The sequence below is a fragment of the Nipponia nippon genome, unplaced genomic scaffold (assembly GCF_047370975.1).
Source record: "Nipponia nippon isolate SJK-2023a ecotype South Korea unplaced genomic scaffold, ASM4737097v1 scaffold_3, whole genome shotgun sequence".
NCBI classification, from domain to species: domain Eukaryota; kingdom Metazoa; phylum Chordata; class Aves; order Pelecaniformes; family Threskiornithidae; genus Nipponia; species Nipponia nippon.
This window is the reverse complement of record NW_028262347.1, coordinates 58,153,199-58,172,868: the sequence shown is the minus strand read 5'-3', so window position 1 is coordinate 58,172,868 and position 19,670 is coordinate 58,153,199. Positions and strand designations below refer to the sequence as shown.

The 19,670-nt window shown below is 55.9% G+C and overlaps 1 protein-coding gene across 2 annotated transcripts; it reads right to left on the bottom strand.

Moving 5' to 3' along the window:
• Positions 1–1,504: 1,504 nt before the first annotated feature.
• CARD10 (caspase recruitment domain family member 10) lies at positions 1,505–18,069 on the bottom strand. 2 transcript variants are annotated; one of them, XM_087766114.1, is made up of 21 exons: positions 18,012–18,069; positions 15,884–16,105; positions 15,380–15,517; positions 14,732–15,057; positions 12,648–12,830; positions 12,155–12,310; positions 11,899–12,024; positions 11,531–11,725; positions 11,287–11,433; positions 10,398–10,513; positions 10,105–10,145; positions 9,338–9,458; positions 8,666–8,846; positions 7,712–7,835; positions 7,118–7,358; positions 6,743–6,812; positions 6,283–6,382; positions 5,634–5,792; positions 3,310–3,431; positions 2,563–2,678; positions 1,505–2,329 (listed from the first exon to the last, which is right to left on the bottom strand). In XM_087766114.1, exons 1-21 carry the CDS (start codon positions 18,016–18,018, stop codon positions 2,122–2,124), a joined length of 3,099 nt encoding a protein of 1,032 aa, XP_087622240.1. In that variant the 5' UTR covers positions 18,019–18,069; the 3' UTR covers positions 1,505–2,121. The 2 variants fall into 2 exon arrangements, with proteins under 2 accessions (XP_087622240.1, XP_087622241.1); XM_087766115.1 differs by having other exon boundaries at positions 10,398–10,510.
• Between the last annotated feature and the right edge of the window lie 1,601 nt (positions 18,070–19,670).

Below are 19,670 nucleotides of genomic sequence, written 5' to 3'. Positions count from 1 at the left end.
AAGGTGGGAGCACAGCCTGACTACCCAAAATGGCAGGCCTTGCTCTTAACCACCCTCAGCCTAGGCCACAAGGCTGGGGATGGTTTCCAGTGCCAGCAGCGGCAGGAGGAGTTGTCAAGCCCTGAACCAGAGTGCCTCACGTGGAATATTTTCCCTGGGCACTCAAGTGCTACTTTTTTCCCTACAAAGATGCAGGCTCTAAACTCCAAATCCATGCTGGGGTGGATGGGAGCTTGCTTTGGGACTTGTCTTCTCATCAGCTCAACAAGAGTCCCACTTTGCTTGCCTGCAGGGCAAGCACCCTCCCAGGGGGCTGGCTGTGCCAGGATGCTCGGGCCGCATCCCCTGGAGTGGATGTCATTTGGGAGCTTTCATCTGGAGCCATGTGTTACACCAGCTCCCCCATCCCGGGAGCAGAGCTGCCTTGCTCCAGGGCAGAGCTGGGACTTTGCTCTACATTTGAGTGACTGCAGGTTAAAATCTTTTCGTTTTCTTTCCTCTCCCCCCCCATTTATTCTCGTCCTCATAAAAGACACAGGCAACTGGTTTAGAGCCTGAAATAACACCTCACAGGGGACCCGTGAAGATCAGCAAGTTAATCTTTGCTCAGAGCTTCGAAAGTGCATGGCACTAGCAGTGCCCTAAGCGCAGGGGTGAGGAAGGCTTGCCCTTGCGAGTTAAGAGGACTTAACGCTCTGGGGCTGGTTGCCCATCTTCTCCCATTAACCCCAGGAGCAGTAGGCTCAGCCCTCTGCCTGGTCTCGTGCCTCATGGAGCCCCACAGAGCCTCCCAGAGCCAAAGACTCCATTTTCCTCTTGCATGGCCCAGGAAAGACCACCTACCACCACCTCTCCATGGCACGGGTATCCTGGCACCCCTTTGCCATAGCAGGGCTGATGACGGCAATTGGTTAGCAGTTAGGACCGTGCTAGGGTGGGTGAGCATGGCTGCTGCTACCCAAACCCTCCATCTTCCCTCTGCCAGAGTCTGAAGCCACTCAGCCCCATGTCAGGGTAAGAACAGCCCCCACTGGAAGGGCAAGAGGATCCCCACTCTTCTGGCAGCATGGCTGAGCTCAGTCTCACTGTTGTCCCCCAGGAGGACAAGGTGGCTGGCTTGTCACTTCATGATAATCAGAGCATGGAGGGATGCAAAGCTCTAGGGACCTCAGCCAGACACATCAAGTGAGCGTTTCCCTAGCTTTCCCAGAGCAACCTGGCCAACATCAGCACTAGGGAGAGGCAAGGGACTGAAAAACAGGAGGCAAGTAGAAATGGGAGGGAGCTAGGTCTGTGGCATGCTCAATCTGTCCTCTCCCCACACCTCTTCCTGCCCTACAACAGCAAGAGCAGTGCTCCCTCCTTCCCCTGGAGGGCTGGGCAGTTGGGCCTCAGCTAGAGAAGGAGAAAAACACCCCATCATGCATCACTCGAACCTTCCCAGTAACACACAAGCCCATAGCCTGCCACCCATTCCCATTATGAATGGTATTTAATTCTCCTTTATATGGGGTTTGGCAATAAAAGGCTCCATTAATAATTTACAAGCAATAAAGAGTACAGCTCCTATAAAACAAGGGTTTGTTGCAAGCTTAGTGTCACTCCAGCCGTGGCGGGGCGTTGGTACACGAGCCACGCTCCCTGCGCCGCGGGGCCAGAGGCGAGGTAGACAGGGGAAGAGGGGACCCAGAGCACACAGTGCCGCAGGGCAGGAGAGATGGAGGTGATGGGAGGAGGGCTTCAAATGTGTGTGAGATATACTCCTACATAGCCTGAGCCCACACAGTCCCCCCACGTTCCCCATCTGGCGATCTGACCACATACCAGAGACAAGGGCAGCCCAAGGTGATGGGGAACAGCCCACAAGTGTGGTTTCCACCATGACAGTGGAAGATGTCTCTGCAATAAAATAAAGCAAGCTCAGACTGGGGAGGCAGCATGTGTTACTCCCCAGCTCTTGGTGGCCTCAAGGGGACCAGAAGGGCTACCCCTGGGGCCTTTGCTGCCGGCATCCCCTCGGGGAGGAAGGACACACTTCCTGGTGGAGCTTGGGGAGGCAGGGACCTCCGAGAACATCTCTTGGGGACGGTAGCTGGCAGTGCCCACTCTGCTACCCCCAGCTCAGTCATCGCCCTCCTCGATCCACAGCGGGCGGGTTTGCTCCTGGAAGATGCATCCCCGAACCACCTTGGGCAGCTCCTCGGTGTGGCTCCAGGCGTGGGGCTCCACGCGGGCCCAGGAGCACGGCAGCGTGTGGAGAGCCTGGTCTGCACTGCGGCACACCTTCAGCACCTCCGAGTCCCGCTGGCCTGCCTTGCCCAGCAAGCTCCTGGGAAAAACACAGGGACAAGCATTACCCTTGGCGTAGAGAGATGGGGTGGCAAAAACACCCAGGAACTCCCTCACACATACACAAAGCTGATTTTCCTGCCCTTTTTCCCCTCACAGCAGCCAACCCCAAGACACATAGCAAGTGCTCTCATCCGGATCATCTGAACAGAGACAAGGGCTTCCCTCTCCTCCCACGATACCCTTCGTCCATGACACTCCGTCTTTTCTTACCTGAGTCCTCTAACGTTCTTCTCGGTGACCTCGACATGGATAACGATGGGGTATATTTCACTTTTAATTAGATCCCTTACACTCTGAACTCCCAGCTCTAGCAGGCAGTGTTTATTCTGGAAGGGAAATTGAATAGATTTACTGATTTAAATAGAGAAAAAATAACCCCAGCCCCTGACAGCTACATTAAATCAAACCCCATACTGTGAAATATCATTGCTTTTCCAATAGTAATTCCATTAAATGTGGGATTTATGGACAGGGCCAAGAGGGAAGGAGAGAATTAAAGAGCAGGGTGACCCACTCCATCACTGCCAACCCCACCCAAGAGCTGACCAGACCCCTCGCTCAGCCACAGCCCATCTTCACATCCCCTTTGTCACTATTGTCACCCACAGCCCCACATTTCGCTGTCTGCCCTGAGCAGAGCCGTTGCCGCTTTGGCGAAAATGAGGAATGTGAGAGGAGGGAGGTCACTTCTGCGTATGGCGTTTCCCACCGCGAATCCCCAGTATGCCATTTCTTCTACCTGAGCTCAACAGAGGCTCAGGGAAAAGTCCATATCTGCTGCTCCACAACCACACAGCACCTGGACCCTCCAAATTACAGAGTCCCCGAGCAAGCAGCTCCTTCTCTATCACCACGCCACCCTCCCTCTTCCGCCGGCTCGGCTGTCTCCTCCTCTCCTCCAATCTGAACGGGGTTCCCCATCCTGGCCCTCTCTCCCCACACCAAACAGCTCAGCACCTTCCCCATCGCCTCCCGGATCATGCGGATTCGCTCGCTCTCCCTCTGGTCCTGGGGGGCAGTTCTAGACACAGGGTGCTGCTGAGCGTGGGTAGTGCTGGGATCCCCTTCTGCCAGCTTCTCTGCAAGCCAAGAGGAGATATGAAAAGGAAGACATCAGCCCCTTCTCCCTTTTACATGCACTTTCTACCACACGTTTATTGCTGCGCTGATGCTTATCGAGTTCACTGTTTATGGATTCTGGAGAGCAAGTCTAATTATACAACATTACATGTTGGCATGGATCTCCTGCAGCTTTCTGCGTACAGAACAAGCAAGATATCACAGCTGAAGACACCTTGCAGGGCAAGAGCAGCACTCGTGTTGCAGTACCACAGCAGCCTAAGCCAGCTCACAGCCAGTATCCCCCCTTCCCCACTGCCACACTGTCCCACCCCCTCCGTAACAGAGTATGGCAGAAAAATAATCACTTTATTTTGCCGGGTAGGTTTTCTGCAGGGTTTGTGAGCTGCATGGGCTTGTAGTTGGCTCCAGTGAGTGGCAGGGCTGGGGAAGCAAGAGGAGGGTGCATCTTGGTGTGGGAGAGTGGGAGGAAGACGGGGGGCAAGTTGAACCCCCTTTTGCTGGTGGCAGCCTGAGCCACCTCCCCCTGCTCGGAGGCAGAAGGACAGCACCCAGCAGCCAAGCCAACGCCAGGCAGGAGAGCAGCAGAGAGGTGATGCAGAGATAGAGAACTGGGGGCAGAGCTGGCAGGACAGCAAGGTCCGGCATGGTCGAAGCAATGGCTGCCAGGTGCCCCTGGTAATTCCCACTAGAAGACGAGACAACGCACACACAGAGACCTCACTTGAGAGCCACAGGCTTTGCAGCATGGCTGAAGCAGGCACCAGACTCTCCCTGCTGGCCATGCTGCCCTAGGCAGCTGCCCACACTGCCACTAAAACATGAGCAGGGAAACCTAACAAGGTTTTCAGGAGCTGCTCACCCCTAAGATAGGAACAAAGTAATGTATTTAGGAGAAGGCATGTTTGGAATTGGGTCCAGCACATGTTCCAGCTCTCCCAAGCCCCAGGCTGGCTGGGCATCCTCTGCTGCCTCTGCCTGGTGGTACTTCCCAGGTAGAGCTGGATCCCACAAAGCCATCTGTTTCCTTTGGGGGCAGCAGGTTCCTGTGGGCTGGCCTATACTAACTCTGCACTGGCTGGGGAGTTCTCCAAGGGAAAATACAGGTAGCAAAGAAAAGAGAACTGGCTCAGCGCTCCCGGATTGCCTTTCTTCCCTCGCAACAGGCAAAACTGAGAGGGGAGAACGGAGTTTTTTCCCTTGGTGTGAAGTCCCCAGCCACAGTAACGGCTTCGAAACATGTCCCCATGCAATGTGAGGAAGACCCTGCAGAGGGCTCAGTAGAACAGGATATATGGCCAAGACACTTGGATCAGGAGCCCAGCAGCCAAAATTTGCAGAGCTATCCTTCTTCAGCAAACTAGAGATTTTTCATTACCTCCATCACCACCCCCGAAAAAAAATATACGGACTCATTTTTCAGTCCTACAGTTAGCAAAGGGAGAACTCTAAATACGGGGAAAAGAGAGAGATAGAGAAGGAAGAAGGAAAGGGGAAAGAAGGAGCTGCCGTCTGTGAAAATTCCCTATGGGAAAAAAGCCCTTTCCCCAGCAGCCTCTGCAGCGGTGTGTCAGCCTCACACTGCTGGCAGAAGGAAGGAGACAACCGCACTAAGGCTGGATCCTCTCATTCTTGGGGAAGAAGAGCTGGTATGAAGTCAACCTGCAAATCCCACCTCAGCCAGGGGTTTCATCTCTGGAAAGAGCCACCCAGAGCAGCAAGGCAATGCCACCGCCACCCACTCAAGGGGAGAGAGAGGATCCCCATGCCCCAGGAGACCAGAAGGGAGGGCTGGCTTCCCTGTGGGCCAAAGGGATAGGACACAGTTAAAAACAGGAGGGAACACCTTGCAGACACTCAGCCCCAAAAGGTGACCTGTCAACAGGTATTGTCTGGGAAGACTGAGAGACCCCCACACTTAGCTGCTGAAGAAACACCTCATGGGCTTTCCAAGAGTCCCAGGAGACCACATCTCATACTTCCAAGACTAAGAGCACCTCTTCCCTGAATTGGGCTGACCAAGGCCTCCACAGAAGTGACCTCTTTGAGCAACATCTTACCTTCCCACTGTATGGCTAAGAAGTGGCAGGAGGTAAAAGAGGAAAGCAGCCGTCGGAAGTAGGAGACTTGCCCACTTTACCTCACTCAGCCACAGGCTCCTAAAACAGCCCTGGACATGTCAACCACTCATTGCTGCCTACCTGCTGGACACACATGGAAGTCCAGGCGAGAGGTGGGCAAGTCCAGCAGGTTCCTGATGAGCCGTGGTGCAATGCAGTTAGGTGACAGCACCACAGGACGAGGTGTCTTGACCATCACAGGGCGCACCAGGCTGTAAGGCTTCAGGTTCATGTCTGGGTCTGGAAGACAGGAATGAAGAAGAGAAAGTCAAAGGTGAGAACACGGAAGACCAGCCTGTGACCAGCCCACAGACCATCCCATTCTTCCTGTACCATCCCCTCATCCCGACTCATGGAGGCATCTACCAACCATCCTATGTCCCAGGAGAGATCCTACCCTGGTTACAACACTCACTCACAGGCAGACACCCTGGCTGCAGCCCCCGTTGCCCATTTCCTGGGACTCCCTTGAGTTACACACCAGCTTATTCTCCACAAAAAGTTAGATGACCCCAAGAACCACAGAAGCAACGAAAAGCCCCAGAAAACCAGGGAAAAGGAGCAGGGGCTTTAAATATGCACAGGCTTCCCAAAATCCCATTAGCAGAGTTATAAGAGGGGTCCTGGGCAGAGACGCTGAGGCATCCCAGATGCCAATGTCTCTTCAGTGTCCACAGGGTATGACTGGGTCTCCAAGAGTGATGGGGCAGGCGCAGGGGTAACAGCTCACCTGAGCAGGGATCCAGCCACAGCTGCTGAGGGGGCTGTTCTGGGCTCCTGTGCTGTTTGGACTTCACCAGGCGCAGTTGGTCCAAGGCCCGTTTCTTTAGCTGAGAAGAAAGTGAGGGCAATAAGGCTGAGAGCATAGACCACTTCACACGCGCGTGCACACACACACGCAGAGCTGGCTGCAGAACACCCGCTGGGAAAGCGGATGGAGCGCACGTACAAAAAGCATGAGACTGGGCCTGCCACCCATCAGGTTCAGTCTGGGAAGTGGGGAGGGGGTAGGAAAGCAGCCACAAAGCAGTAACAGTGCCTGGGCTATAAGCACCTGCTCTGCTTGCTAACCCATCTGCCACCTCTATACGAGTTGGTTTACCAACAGAGTGGGGCAGATTGCGTGCCAAGGTGGTGGGGTGGCCATAGGCACACATACACAGCTCTCACTGCTGGCTTCTTTGGCTTACATTATTTCTGTGGCCCCTCTGCTGCCCAGGCATCTGGCCCTTCTCCTGCATCTTCAAAAGCTGGTGAGCCCTGAAAAGACAGAGAGGTTGCACTCAAGCAACTCTAGAGCCCCCAGGGACCGTAGCCTGCTGTGACCCTCTTCGCCAAAGCCCACAGAGACCTACTGAAGTATAGACCTATCAAAGCTCTCACTCAATCTCCCAGTCTCTCAAGGGCACTCAAACACTACCGCACTGGTCACCCATACAAGGCTTGGGCAGCCCATACTACCGAGAGGCCTGTCTGCACCCCTCAGGACTCCTAGGGGATGCTCACCACAGATAAACGAGGCAGGTACTCCAGGTACCCCCTGCCTTCCTCCTCACCCTAGTTACCTGCTGTAGTTGGGCACTGTCCCCTTGTCCAGGTCCCTCATGGTCAAGGGATCAACGCGGGAGCAGTACCACTCCAACCGGCCTTTGTGCATGGTGTCCGTGACGTGGAGGATCTCCCGACACTTGACGCACAGCGCGTAAGGGTCTGACGGCTCCAGGAGGGACAGGTTGGTGCGTACGTAGAACGAGTCTCCGGAAAACTTCTTCCCTTCTTCCAGGGTTTCCCGCAGCAGCTGGTATCCTGGAGCAGGAGACATAGGTCACCACAGTCAGGGACACAGGAGACAACCATCACCGATAAGATAGCCAAGTCCCCAGCACAGCTGTGATGCTACAGATTGGGGTGAGGGGTGCAGAGGAGGCAAACAGACAGAAGGTCTGTACCTCCATCCTGTAACTCAGGGGATGCACAAGTCACACCAGACAGGGAAAGCTACCGGAGCTACAGCCAACCCCTGTGTCAGACATGGTGGCCTAGGACCAAACAGGAAAGGAGAGAGAATAACTGAGATTTACCTGCAGGGCTGGGTGGAGGGTGTGGAAAGGGAGGCAGAGAGCTCAGGCTCAAAGGAGACTGAGCTGCCAGGGCCTTACCTTCCAGGTCCAGCTGAAAGATGAGACTTGAGGGCTCATGCCAATGCAGCAGGCTCAGGTAGGCTACCTCCCGCGTGCAGTTCTCCAGGGAAAGCACCTCTTCCTTCAACGACGGCACCCTCAGCTAGCAAGGACCCGATGCCGTTAGACCTGAGGGCTGGAAGAGCAGGCTCCCCCCCAGCTCCCTCATCCATCAGGGTTATATAAGAGATGTTACAGAATGAGGCAGGCCCAGGGAAAGCTCTACCTGAGGACCAGGCAACCTCAGCCGGCCTCTGGTTCCATCCTCTGCCTCTGAAATACCTGCTGCCAGCCACCACCCAGTCTCGATGCCAGGCTGCTGTGAAAGCAAATGTGTGTGCATGAACGTGTGTGGGAGTGGGGGCAGGAGAGCTGGTTTATTTTCAGTTACAGGTGGGATATTAATTTAAGTAGTGTAGCTGTATTTCAAGTGGTGTCATTCTTGCCAAAACAAATGCTCTTCCCTCCCTCCAGGAGCTTTCTTCAAAGCAATTATTCTCTATAGCTCAGGAGGGTCACAAAGGCCTGAGAAATCTTGCTCCAGAATTGATTGCTTCGCAACAGGCATGTGCGGGATGCAGGATGCAAACTGCTCTGAAATGCTACAACGTGACAGACAACTCCAGGGACGTATAGCCATATTGCCATCTTAATTGTGTGACTCCTTTTTGTTTCTCCCCTCCCACAGGTGAAGGAAGCGTTTCAGAAAGCCTCAGCATTTTTACATGCACAAATACACTTGAGTACCGTGAGACCTGGATGGGTGTTTGTGCTGCATAAAGCTCTAGGCAGGGAGCAGTCCTGGGAAACAAGAGAAATGGAGGTGGACTTCAAGCTGGGTAAAGGTCAGCTTGCACTGGGGATCACTCCACACTCCTCGCATCATCCCAGGTACCTTGCAAACCCACAAAGTTAACTCATTCCCGGACTCACCTCAATGAGCCGGCACCCTTCCCTGAGTCCTGCATCCTCGACCCGTGAGCCTGGCTTCACCCACTGGATGTAAATCCCTGTCCTGTTCCCTCCAAGGATGGAGATGTCTGCTCCGAGCCTCTTCTCCTGGGGTGAGGGGTTGCTGGGGTGACCCATGCTGGTGAGCTGTACCACCAGTGACCTGGCAAGGAGAAACACCAAGTCCACCAACCAAAGTTTGCTGCCTTTTCTAAGAACCGGTCCCCCATGCCTAGTGCCCAGCTACAAGGTGTTTATTGTACTAAGCACTGCGGTACAGAGCTTGTGATTCACAGCCATCACCAGGGCACACACGCAGAGCTTACGAACCCCCATAGCCCCTTCCATCCCACCAGCCCCAACACCAAAGCCAAGCTGGGTTCCCACAGTCCTGTCCCTACCTAGACAGATGTGTGTCCAGCCCAGGGCAACATCCCCACCCCTGCCTTAACAAATGGCACAGCACAAAAAATTGGAGTCCTGCTAGAAAGCAAGGACTACAGGATCTTCATTTCTCTCCTCTCCCACTAGCGATAAAGAGTCCACAAGGGGGAAGGCAGAAAGGAAGGGTCTCCCAAGCATGGTCCCCCAGCACCACGAAACATCCCCCCAGGCAGCCAGCTCAGAGTGCCTAGCTCAGAGAGCAGCAGTCACCTCCTGGTGACGTCCTCACGGCTGGGAAGCGTGGACAAGCAGATCTCCGACTTCACCCTGGCGTAGGTGCTGCTGGAAGAAGAGGAGAAGGCCCCAAGCGAGGCGCTAGCAAAACCACTGCCTAGGAAAGAGAGCAAGAGGGAGAGAGGGGGCACATCACCTCTCTGAGCACTGCAGGGAGCTCACGTTCTCAGGGTGGCAAGGGTCTGTCACCCCCGTCCTGGGCATTTTCTAGCATCCGACTGGGAAATTGAGGCTGCAGGGCAGCTTTGAACAGTCACCCTCCTGGAAAGGGCTTCCTGTGTCTCCTGAGAACAAGCAGATCTTCGCTCCCTTCACCAGCATTTTGGTCAGAAGGCAGCAGAAGCCAGGGCCACCTGGATATGCCCAGAGGAGCTCAGCCACCAGCTGAGCTCACCAGCTCAGCACCAGCACCACCCAGGACCTGCCAGCACCAGGAGCTCCACTCCAGGAGATTTCCAACCCATCACCATGAACCAATAACACCCCAGGGCAAAGGCATCTGTCTCTTCTGCTACCTACTCCCTCAACTCCACACCAAGTTCTCCATCACTGCAGCTCTCCATGAATTAAATGGAGCTGATGTGAATAGCTACCTGTTCTGCAAAGGAAAAGCCAGCTTTTCCAGCTGCTGTGCCTGGCATAGCAGCGGGGGGGACGTGTGGGTCCATAGCACCCTGCTACAGGTGCAGAGCCCTCCACTTCTTTTTAGCTAAGCCCTTTGGGGAAAGCCCACACCCTGGTACCTGTTGCATCTTCAATGCTGCTAAAGGAGCCACAGGACAAGCTACAAAGGAGACACAAAGGTGAGCTGTGAGGCAGCAGCTTTTCTAAAGCCTGCTTGCATCCCGTTCCCAACCCCATCCCCGCAGCCTTCCCCCACTCCCCAGAAGCAACCCCCAACCAGCACGCAGCTCCCAGCTCGCTTTCCCACTCTCAGTCCCCACTCCAAACTCCCCCCTCCCCTGCCAGCCTGCTCTCCCTGGCCCCCACAACCCCCACGGATGAGACACAGCCTCAAGCAGCCCCTGGCAATCACCTTTTGTAGGGCATGCACCTATCCTCCCGCTGCCGACGGAGGATGGAGCCGATGCAAGGGGGGAAAGGGAAGGTGGAAAGGCGGTTGATATCCTTCTCACTGTCGGGAGTCACCTCCTTGGGCAGAGTGAGAAAGAGATGCCTGCTAACACCAACACGCAGCACCACCTGCCCCCTCCCTTTGGGCTAGGTTGCAAACAGCTCCTAGGGTACCACATGCCTCTTCAGGGATCATCCACATCCCTCCAAACACCCAGGGGCACCTTGTTTTCCCAAGGAGACAGCACGGATAGAGATGCATGACACTGCGTCCCCAACTTTTTGCAAGGTACAAGCTATGGGAGTAGTAGCAGCTGAAGGGAATATCCAGCCTTGTCATTATATCTCACTTTTAGCCACTGCACACCCAGAGGTGTGTGTAACCTGTGGGACTGCCCATTTTAGGGTGCTCTAGGATGAGAGTTCAAAGAGTCAAAGGAAAGAACCCGACTCCCTTAAAAACAATACGATGCTGCTACAGGATTCAAAAGAGCTAGGATTTCTTCCCCAGCATATGTAGATTAAACAGCTTTTTGGGGAGGAGAACATCTTACATGAGGCTCTTGATTTCTAGGGTATCATATGGGATGAAGAGAGTTTCACTTCTTCCTCTCTCCCACCCAGCTGAGTGTTGCACACTCTGGTGCAGCGTTGGCCGGTTTGTCAGAGACTGAGAGAACAAAGCTTTGCACCTGGGATCTGCTCCCACCTTACACACTGCCCCATGCCCAGTCTTCCACCAAGTCACAGCCCCACAATGAGCCTGCTCCAATGTCTCTGTGCCATTCTTGAGCAGCGTGGGTCCCCACTGCCCTCAGCTGAGGGTCAGCCTCTCATGGTCAAGCACTCACCATGCTCTGAATGGCTGAGTCCCCCAGGAACGGGATAGTAGAAACCCCCAGTGCATCCACAAGTCCAGTTGTAAAGCTGGAAGGGTTGTCCACGAGGCTCCAGGTGCTGCTGAGGTTGGAGCAGAGGGAGTAGGAAGAGCTGCACATCTGGGAGAGAAGGGACACATCATCCCATTGCATTCCCCAGAAATCAGCCCTGACCCCTCTGCATTTCCTGCTCCCCCTTCTTTCTAGCCACCCTCACCTTGCCCAGGCTGCGGCTGCCTTGGGACCGCTGCAGCTGTGCCTCCAGTGTGCTGTTCAGCCCTTCTGCCTGGCTCAGCTTGCTTAGGAGCTCATCCCTCTCCTCCTCCAGGGCCCGCACGCGTTTGCGGTACTGGTCCTTCTCAATCAGGCTCTGGGAGTATTGTAGCTGCACCCCATCGCGGCTCTGGATTGCCTGCAAGGACCCAGGCTGAGCGTAAAAAAAGGCAGAGGACTGCACTACTAATCCCCACCTCCCACCCTGGCATGGATGGAGAAGATTCACTGGGGAAGAAGGGGGTATCCAGAGCAGAGACAAAAGCCCTGGTTCTGCTGGGAGGTGGAGAACTGGGAGGGAGAGCAATTCACCTGGTCCCGCTCTTTTTCGATCTCCTCCAGCTGCAGCAGCACTGTGTTCATACGGTGCTTGTAGAGATCACAGTCCTTCTGCAGCGTCCGGTATTTCAGTTGCAGATCTTCCACCTCCTGGAGGTACTGGCAACAGCGAGCAGCGAGCATTAGCCCTCCTGGAAGTGACTGCTGTGGCTTCCCAGCCCCTTCCCTCCCCCCTCTCTTCCAGGCACTGCTCAATGTGCAGGGATGGGGGCAGTGATGGATGCTCTACCTTATCCCTCAGCTCTTCAGCCCACTGCAGCTCGTTCTGCAGGGAATTGAGTTTCTGGCAGAGATCCTGCCGGTCGTCTTGGGCTTCCTTCCAGTCGTGCTCCAGGATGTCCAGCAGGATCTGCTCAGAGCCTGGCACTGGGCCCTCACTGGGCGTCTAGGAGGTGAGAGGGTACCGTCACTGCACCACAAGCACCGAGGGAGCACCAGAGCAGGGCAGTGATGGGCAGACTGGCATGACTGTCATCATCACTCCTGCATTAATCTACTGCGCGCTCCAACGCAAAGTTACATTTGTGAGCACATCCAAGAGTCACAGAGCTGGAAACAAGGACCCATCACTGCCCAGACCCAGAAGCAATGGCAGCCACCACAGCCAAGCAATATGCTCAGAGGAAGGGACAGTGATTTCCCCCATCTTTCCAGTGCCCATGTCACCAGCACTGAGGGTGCACCAGGACAGGAGGTGACTTGGAGCCTGCCCTGTCAGGTACCTGCAACATGCCCTGCAGCTCCTGCAGCGATGCCGTGAGCCGCTGGTTCTCAGCCCACAGCTCGGACATGGCGTCAGGGTGGCCCCGCTCCTCCACCTCTCGCTGGGGCGGCGCAGATGCCTGTTTCCGCAGCAGGCTGCACTCCTCCTCTAGGCTGGTTGCTTTGCATTTCAGCTGGTCTACCTACAATCCAATGAAGAAACAGAGTCTGACGCACACAGCCCCGCACCTCTGCCTTAGCAGGAGAGTGAAGCAGAGAGGACACTGGGCAGAAAAAGGGTCCAGAGGTGAGGAAAGCAAGGGCTGGGCAACCACGTGAAGCACTATCCTACCATTGGGCCAAGGTTAGCACAGCTGCACGCAAAAGCTTTTCCCTGCAGGGCAAAGGGGGAAGATGCACTTGCATAAGCGCATTCAGTTTCAGGATCCTCTCTTGGTGCAACAACTTTCTTGCTGCCTTGCGGCATCTTCAGTGCAGCTGGCCTTGACCCTGGGTGGAGCAGGGACCTCTGGTGCGCTGCCAGGGCCAGCAGCTGTGAGTCTCTCAAAGGCTTCCCGGCTCCTAGAACAGCTGAGAAACAAATTTGCAGCAGAAAAATCCACTGGAGGCTATCCAGTGCAGGGAGGTCACCTCTGGCCTGGGAAGCGTTTGAGGCTCAAGCCACTGGAGGCTGCAGGGTACCACAGATGCATCGTCACACCCTGGCCTGCTCTCACACTCCTCCACCGACATGTCACTGGAGACAGGGAAGCTCAGTTACTTTTAGGAGTGAGGGAGGTCCTTGCAGACCTGTAACGACTGATGAGGTTGATCAGAGAACCAGAGTTTCACAGCCTGGTAAGGCTTTCAGAGCAAATGAGGCAGGGGAACCTATCAAACCCACTGAACACTAGGCAGCGCTGCCAAAATTGCCAAAGAGGGAGTCGGGAACTGGATTACTTCTGCAAATCTGCCCAAAAGTCTTAGAATGACTTTCAGGGACCGGTCAGTTCTGGACCCTGGAGCCAGGAGGGTGGCCCACCTTGCTTCCAGGGGGATTTCTCCACCCCACAGTCACCCACAAGCAATTCGCCTCCCTGCTCAGAGGAGGCCTGGGGGAGCTGGCATTGGCAGGAATACCAGATAAAAGGTAGGGGAGGATCCCGGGGCTGACAGAGCAGGATGAGGAATGAAAGGTAACCGCTGGGCTGCGTGAGAGGCCCAGGCCCAGACTGGTATGGGGAATGCCAGAAGGCAGCAGAGCACCAAGAAAACTGGGTTATTTGTATCTTCAAGGTAGGGCTGTCCTTGCCCAGGCAGGAAATGGGTGCGTGTTTGCTGGAGGTGAGAGCTTGGCAGCTGGAGTGCAGAGTCACGAATTCCTTCAGGTATGCGGCATGAGTCTCCCAAACATCATGAGACAGACAAGGAGGGGGTGGGGAGTGGCGGGGGGGGATGAAGTCTGAGCCAAAAGGCTCCTATGAGCAGCAAGGCGGGCTGGGCAGCTCCAGGCAGCACACACGCATCCAGCGCCCCGTGTACGGGTGGCTGCACAGCCAACATCCTCGCTAGAAAGAGGAAAATGCAAGCCCTTTCCCGGGGAAGGAGTAAATACAAACACAGGGCTTGACAGAATCAGCTGCCTGCTGCGTGCCTGTGCTACCTGGGCGCAGCGCAGGCGCCCATCAGCAGAGCAGGGAGCACAGGGCAGCGAACATGTGCAGGAGCAGACAGGGCATCTCATGGCACCAACAGCCAGGCTGAGAAAGCCAAGAGATGCTGGGGAAGGCATCCCTGGCAGCTCCTCTGAGGAGCTGGTTCTGGCTCCTCTAGGTGATGTACCTCCAGCTGCAGCAGGAGCTGGTGATGTATCTCCAGCTGCCCCAGGGCAGCAGCCAGTCTCCCATGCCATGCCCATGACTTGGACACTCTGCCCTACTCAGGGCACGCTCCCCATCAAGAGCACACCCTGATACACGTCCCGCCTGCCATCAGCTCCTTCACACTCACAGGCCACCACGCACGGACATCCACATGCATCCCCCTCGGCTGTCAGACCCCCACCGCCTCCTGCTGCCAACCCCCGCACTCCCCGGGGCCGTACCACCAGCTGCAGGTCCCGGCTCCGCAGCACAGCCATGTTCTTCTCTTCGCAGAGCTGCGCATAGCGCATGGCCATCATGTAGTTCTCATCCTTCAGCCTCAGCAGCTCCACACTGTTGGTGTCCCACTCCTCTCTCAGCCGCTGGTAACGCTCCTGCACCTTCAGGAGCTCCTGCAGCTGCTGCTCCAGCCGGGCCTGCTCTTGCTCCAATGCCTGGTTTTTCACCTGGAGCTGGTGCTCCTTCAGCAGGTGCTCCTTCCGCTGAGCCCTCACCTTCTTCACCTCCATCATCAGGAACTGAGTTAGTCCCTCAGGGCCTTCCTCATCTAGGGGGAGATAAAAGAGACTCAGGTCCTGGCTGCTGCAACAGGGGTAACCCCAAGAAAAAGCAACCCAACGCTCTGTTTTCCATCAAGAGGTGCCAAGCTCTCCTGCGGGTTTGCAGCCCTTCTTGTCCCAGGTTTGCGGCACCACGGTCCATCACACATGTACATATGGTCCCCTCCCTTCCAGATCCAGAGCACAGAGCTGTCAGGGTTCCTCGCACACAGGTAGCATGAACCAGGGCTTTATACATGCACGTGCACAGATTTCTGGCCCTTCCCATGCGAGCAGCAGCTGAAGGGGGGACGGAGAAGCTGCCCCTACCCAGGATCATAGAGCAGCGCTGGGCTGGCTCTCTTCCTGTGAGCCGGGTGTAGTGCTCTGGGTAGTAAAACTCTAAAGACTCCAGGAAGGCTTCGTAGCCTCGCTTCCCACGGCGCCGGAGGATGTCTATCAGGTAACCTGGAAGAAGGGATAAAGAGCTAGGATGAATTCCCTGCAAACCAGAGAGAAAACAGCATAGACCAGCTTCATGATACAAAGTAGCATCTCCACCAGTTCTGCTTCCATCCACAAGAATGGGAATGGCTGGAGGAGGGAATGGGGTGGGAGCACTGCCCTTGTCTGTGTGCAGGGGAGGCGCACAGAGGATGAAAGGAAGGTCTGGCTGCAGAGCATCTCAGAGAACAGCAAAGCCAGGGCAGCACTGCAGTGAGAGGGACCAGGAGGCCACAATACCACATGCTGGGTAGCATCCACTGCATGTCAAAACCAGGTTGTTCCCCACAAACAAGGCCCATCTAAGTGCAAGCTTGTGCTTTCTCCCACCTGTCTGGTTGCTTTTGCAAGGGAATCGGCATGAATTCAGCACCTCCTCCTCATCCTGCTCGTCTATCACGCGGCACTGGCGCAGGTATGGGGTGAGCTTCGCAGGGTTCAGGGAGCGGGTCAGCTGATGCCGTGCACTCTCAATCTTCTCCCAGATGGTGTCTTCTTCTTCCTCCTCCTGCTCCAAGAGGCTGCAGGCTTGGAGGGGGGCATTCTCCAGGGCTGGAAGGATAAAAGGAAAGAAAAGGTCTGAGGAATGATGGAGGAGCAGAGGGTAAAAGGCATGAGTAGGCATGGGAGAACATGAGACGAGGTATGATCCTGCAAATGATTTGGCAGTCTTACAAATGGGACTCAGATACATCAGAAGCCATTTTACATGCAAATCAGTCCAGCAGGATCTTGAGTGCCCACCCAGGGCCTTAGATATGCAGACAGCAGAAGGCAGTGGTGCATAAAGGAGTTAGGAGCATATAGAGTAGGAAGTCTAGGGAAGATGTCATCCCTGAAGCACTCTTAAATCCCCCCGACCATCACACATCTTCCCTTTTTCCCCATCCCTGAGAACAGGAAACTCTCAGGACCAAGAGTTTCACAGCCTGGAACACGCTCTCTCATACTGGGGTTGGAGAGGAGGGTTTCCCTGGGGATCCATTGGCCCTGTGCATGCCCCAAGCATCGGTGACCAAACTGAAGTTTTCAAGGGCATCGTCCCATGGAGCACCTTGGCTACAGGTACTGGAGCCAAAGGGGAATCACAGAAGTGCATCTTCCATGCATCTTCCACACATCCATGTGGAGCCCTGGAAATATGCAGCAACAAGGCAACCCCTCTGTCAACCAAATAAAGCAAGAGGGACCCCCTGAAGTCAATGGACTGAAAACCCTTAGAGCAGTGGTGAACCAGCTCCATTAAGTTCTACAAGCCAGATGAGCAGGTATGTGCAAGGAGCTCTCTTCCCAGCTGCGTATCAACTCAACCAGCGTTATCTATTCTCAAGCGAGAAACAAAATCTACTTCACAGGCCAGCACAAATCCTTTTAGCTGGCAAGGCAAAGCACAAAAAAGTTCTGAGACCTAGAAGCCATCTCTCCTCCCCAGTGTGCATCGTTAGCTGCTGCTCTGGTGCTGGCATCAAGTCCAACTTTCCTACCCCAGCCACACAAACATGCCCAGGGGTAGTGTAGAGGTTCATGTTGCACGAAGGCAGAGGGAAGGAAATCTCCCACTCTTTTTTCTTTTCTTTGGGTTTTGGTTTTTTTTTTTTTCTTTCTTGTGGTGAGAATGATATCATGCAATTTCAGACAGCCAACTAGCACAGCAATGAGATTGGCTGAGAAAGCCATGCAGAAGTTAATCCTCCAAGTAGAAATACGGGAGGCTCAGGGCCTGCTGGATGAAGGATAACAGGAAAAGAGAATTGTTGAATCCACAAAAGATACTCAAGTGTCTGATTTCCAGCACCAAAGGGCTTAGGAGCCTAAATACCGATACAGATCTGGATTGTCCTAAGTTGAATAAAGAAAACAAACTGCATTTCTTGCAGAAACTGATCTCTCTCATTTGGGACAGGCTTGCTTGCCACAGGGACACAGGTACGAAGAAGGAGGATGCAACAGCAGGTCACAGAAGTTGCGCTGTTTTGAGCTCTGCTCCTCGGCAGCAGATTTATGCCTTTAAATCAAAGTGTTTCTCCAAGAAGCCCAAGCCGGCTGTGCAAGCAGCGACCAGCTTCTGGCAGAGAGAGAGAGAGAGGGCACGGGGGTCTGGGAGCCGGTACCCCTCCTCCCGCCCGGGGTACCCCACCTCCCGCCCGCCGCGGCCCCTCCAGGCCGGGGGGGAGGCAGCGCTTCCCCTTTCGGCCAGCCCGAAGGCGCTCTTCGAGGAATGGCGAGCCGGAGGCCAGGTGGCTGGGAAGGAGGAGGAGAAGAGGAGCAAACACCCCACCACCACCCCGCCTAGAGCCCGTGCGAAACCCCGGCCGCCCCGGGGCGATGCCGACGGGCGCGGCAGCAGCCGCCTCCGCGCTAGAAGGGGCACAGCGGGGCTGCGCCGCCCCCCGAGGGCTCCGCAAGGCCCGGGGAGAAGCCCCCGTCCCCTGCTCCCGGCCAGGGGCTCGCCCCTTACCCGCCATCCCCGCCGCCGGGCGGGCTGCGCTGCGCCGCGCCGCACCGCACCGCGCCGCGCCGCGCCGCACCGCACCGCACCGCGCCCCGCTCCGCTCCGCTCCGCCGCCGCCGCCTCACCGCCCCGGCAGGTGTGTCTGAAGCGCTCACCCCACCCCGCCGCACCTTCGCTCCCTCCCTCCTCCAGCCGGCTGGGAGGGAACCGGCAACCCCCTGGGCAATGGAGAAGCCCAGCCCTACCCGCCCCCGGGGATGGCGGTGGCACTCACCGGCGGGGCGGGGGCGGCCCCCCCCCCTCGGTTTCTGAAACCCTTCGGCTGCTCCTCACCTGGGCGAGCCGGCGAAAGGTTTTTTCCTGCGTGTGTCCCGTCTTTCTCTCCCCTGGTCCCCAGCCCCGGGAGGGAGCTGCTCTCCGGAAGGATGTGGCTCGCCAGTGACTTCCCTTCCGAAATGCACCCGGCTTCACCTCCCGGCGGGGGAAGGGGGTGCCCGGCTTGGCTGCCCTGCTCGGGCAGGGAGCGGGGGGGTCTTTCCTGGCAGGGCGCAGCCTCCCCTGCAATGCCTGCAGAGAAGAGGAGCATAAAGAGGAGGGGGTTTGGTTCAAGGGCTCCAGAAATTGTAGCCTGGCCATCCCAGGTGTAGGGCTGGTTTGGGGCGGGGGGGGGGCAGGATTCAAGCAAAGGGGAGAAAATGAGGGTGGTGGCAAGAAGCCAGATCCAGGCCAAGAAGAGGTCCCACAGGCTTCATTTTGGCCCCCAGTCCTCAGTAGTGTCTGTAGGTGGAGCTGGGCATGGAGCCCCCCCAGGGCAGGGTGACTGAGCCCTACCCCAGGGCATGCAGGGGCTTGCACCAGCCGGCCTGGCCAAGCACTGAGTCCCCGGGCCAGGGACCTTTCTCTTCCCCTGGTCCAAGTGGCCACAGCAGTCTCAGGAGTGGATCTGTCTGTCCACACAGCATCCCAAAGAGCCCGCATAGAGTAACCTCCACTCCTGCCATGTACCCAATTGCCCAAATCTGTGCATACCACTGGGATTAGGAGGGGTCTGGGAGAGATGGAACTGGACACCATGGTTCAGTCCCAACATCATGTGCCTCCCCCTCCAAGGCTAAGGTGGTTTTCATTTTCTCTAGCAACCCCATTTCACTCTCATTTCATCACTCCCAACCGTGTCAAACCTCAGACCTCAGTGGCCAGGACAGTCAGTGCAGGCTCTCTGCAAGAGATTCCCAATGCAATATCAAGCTCATAAAAAATGGGAGTTCACCTGATTCCCCCCAGCCTCGGGGTCAGCCCACAGGGTAGCCCAGAGTAGTGCTATGCGTCCCTCCAGGGCTCTGGACACAACACGAAGGAGCCCTACATTGCTCCAGCCCCTGCCAACACATTCCCGAAAGGGAGATGCCCTCAGCATCCCACCACTGCGGCTTCTAGACCCCACCTGTGCATGGAAACCTTTCTCTCCTCCCTCAGGTAAGTGAAGAAATCAAAGTGAGGGGAGTATGAAACAATCTTGAGGTATGAACTGGGCCCCCTGCCCTAAAGGATTCCCGCTGCACCCAAAATTAACATCTTCATTCGTTTTTCCTCCAGGGCCAATGGCAGACGCATTCCCTCTGGTCCCCACAGAGCTCCTGCACCAGCTTCAGCAAGGTGGTTTGA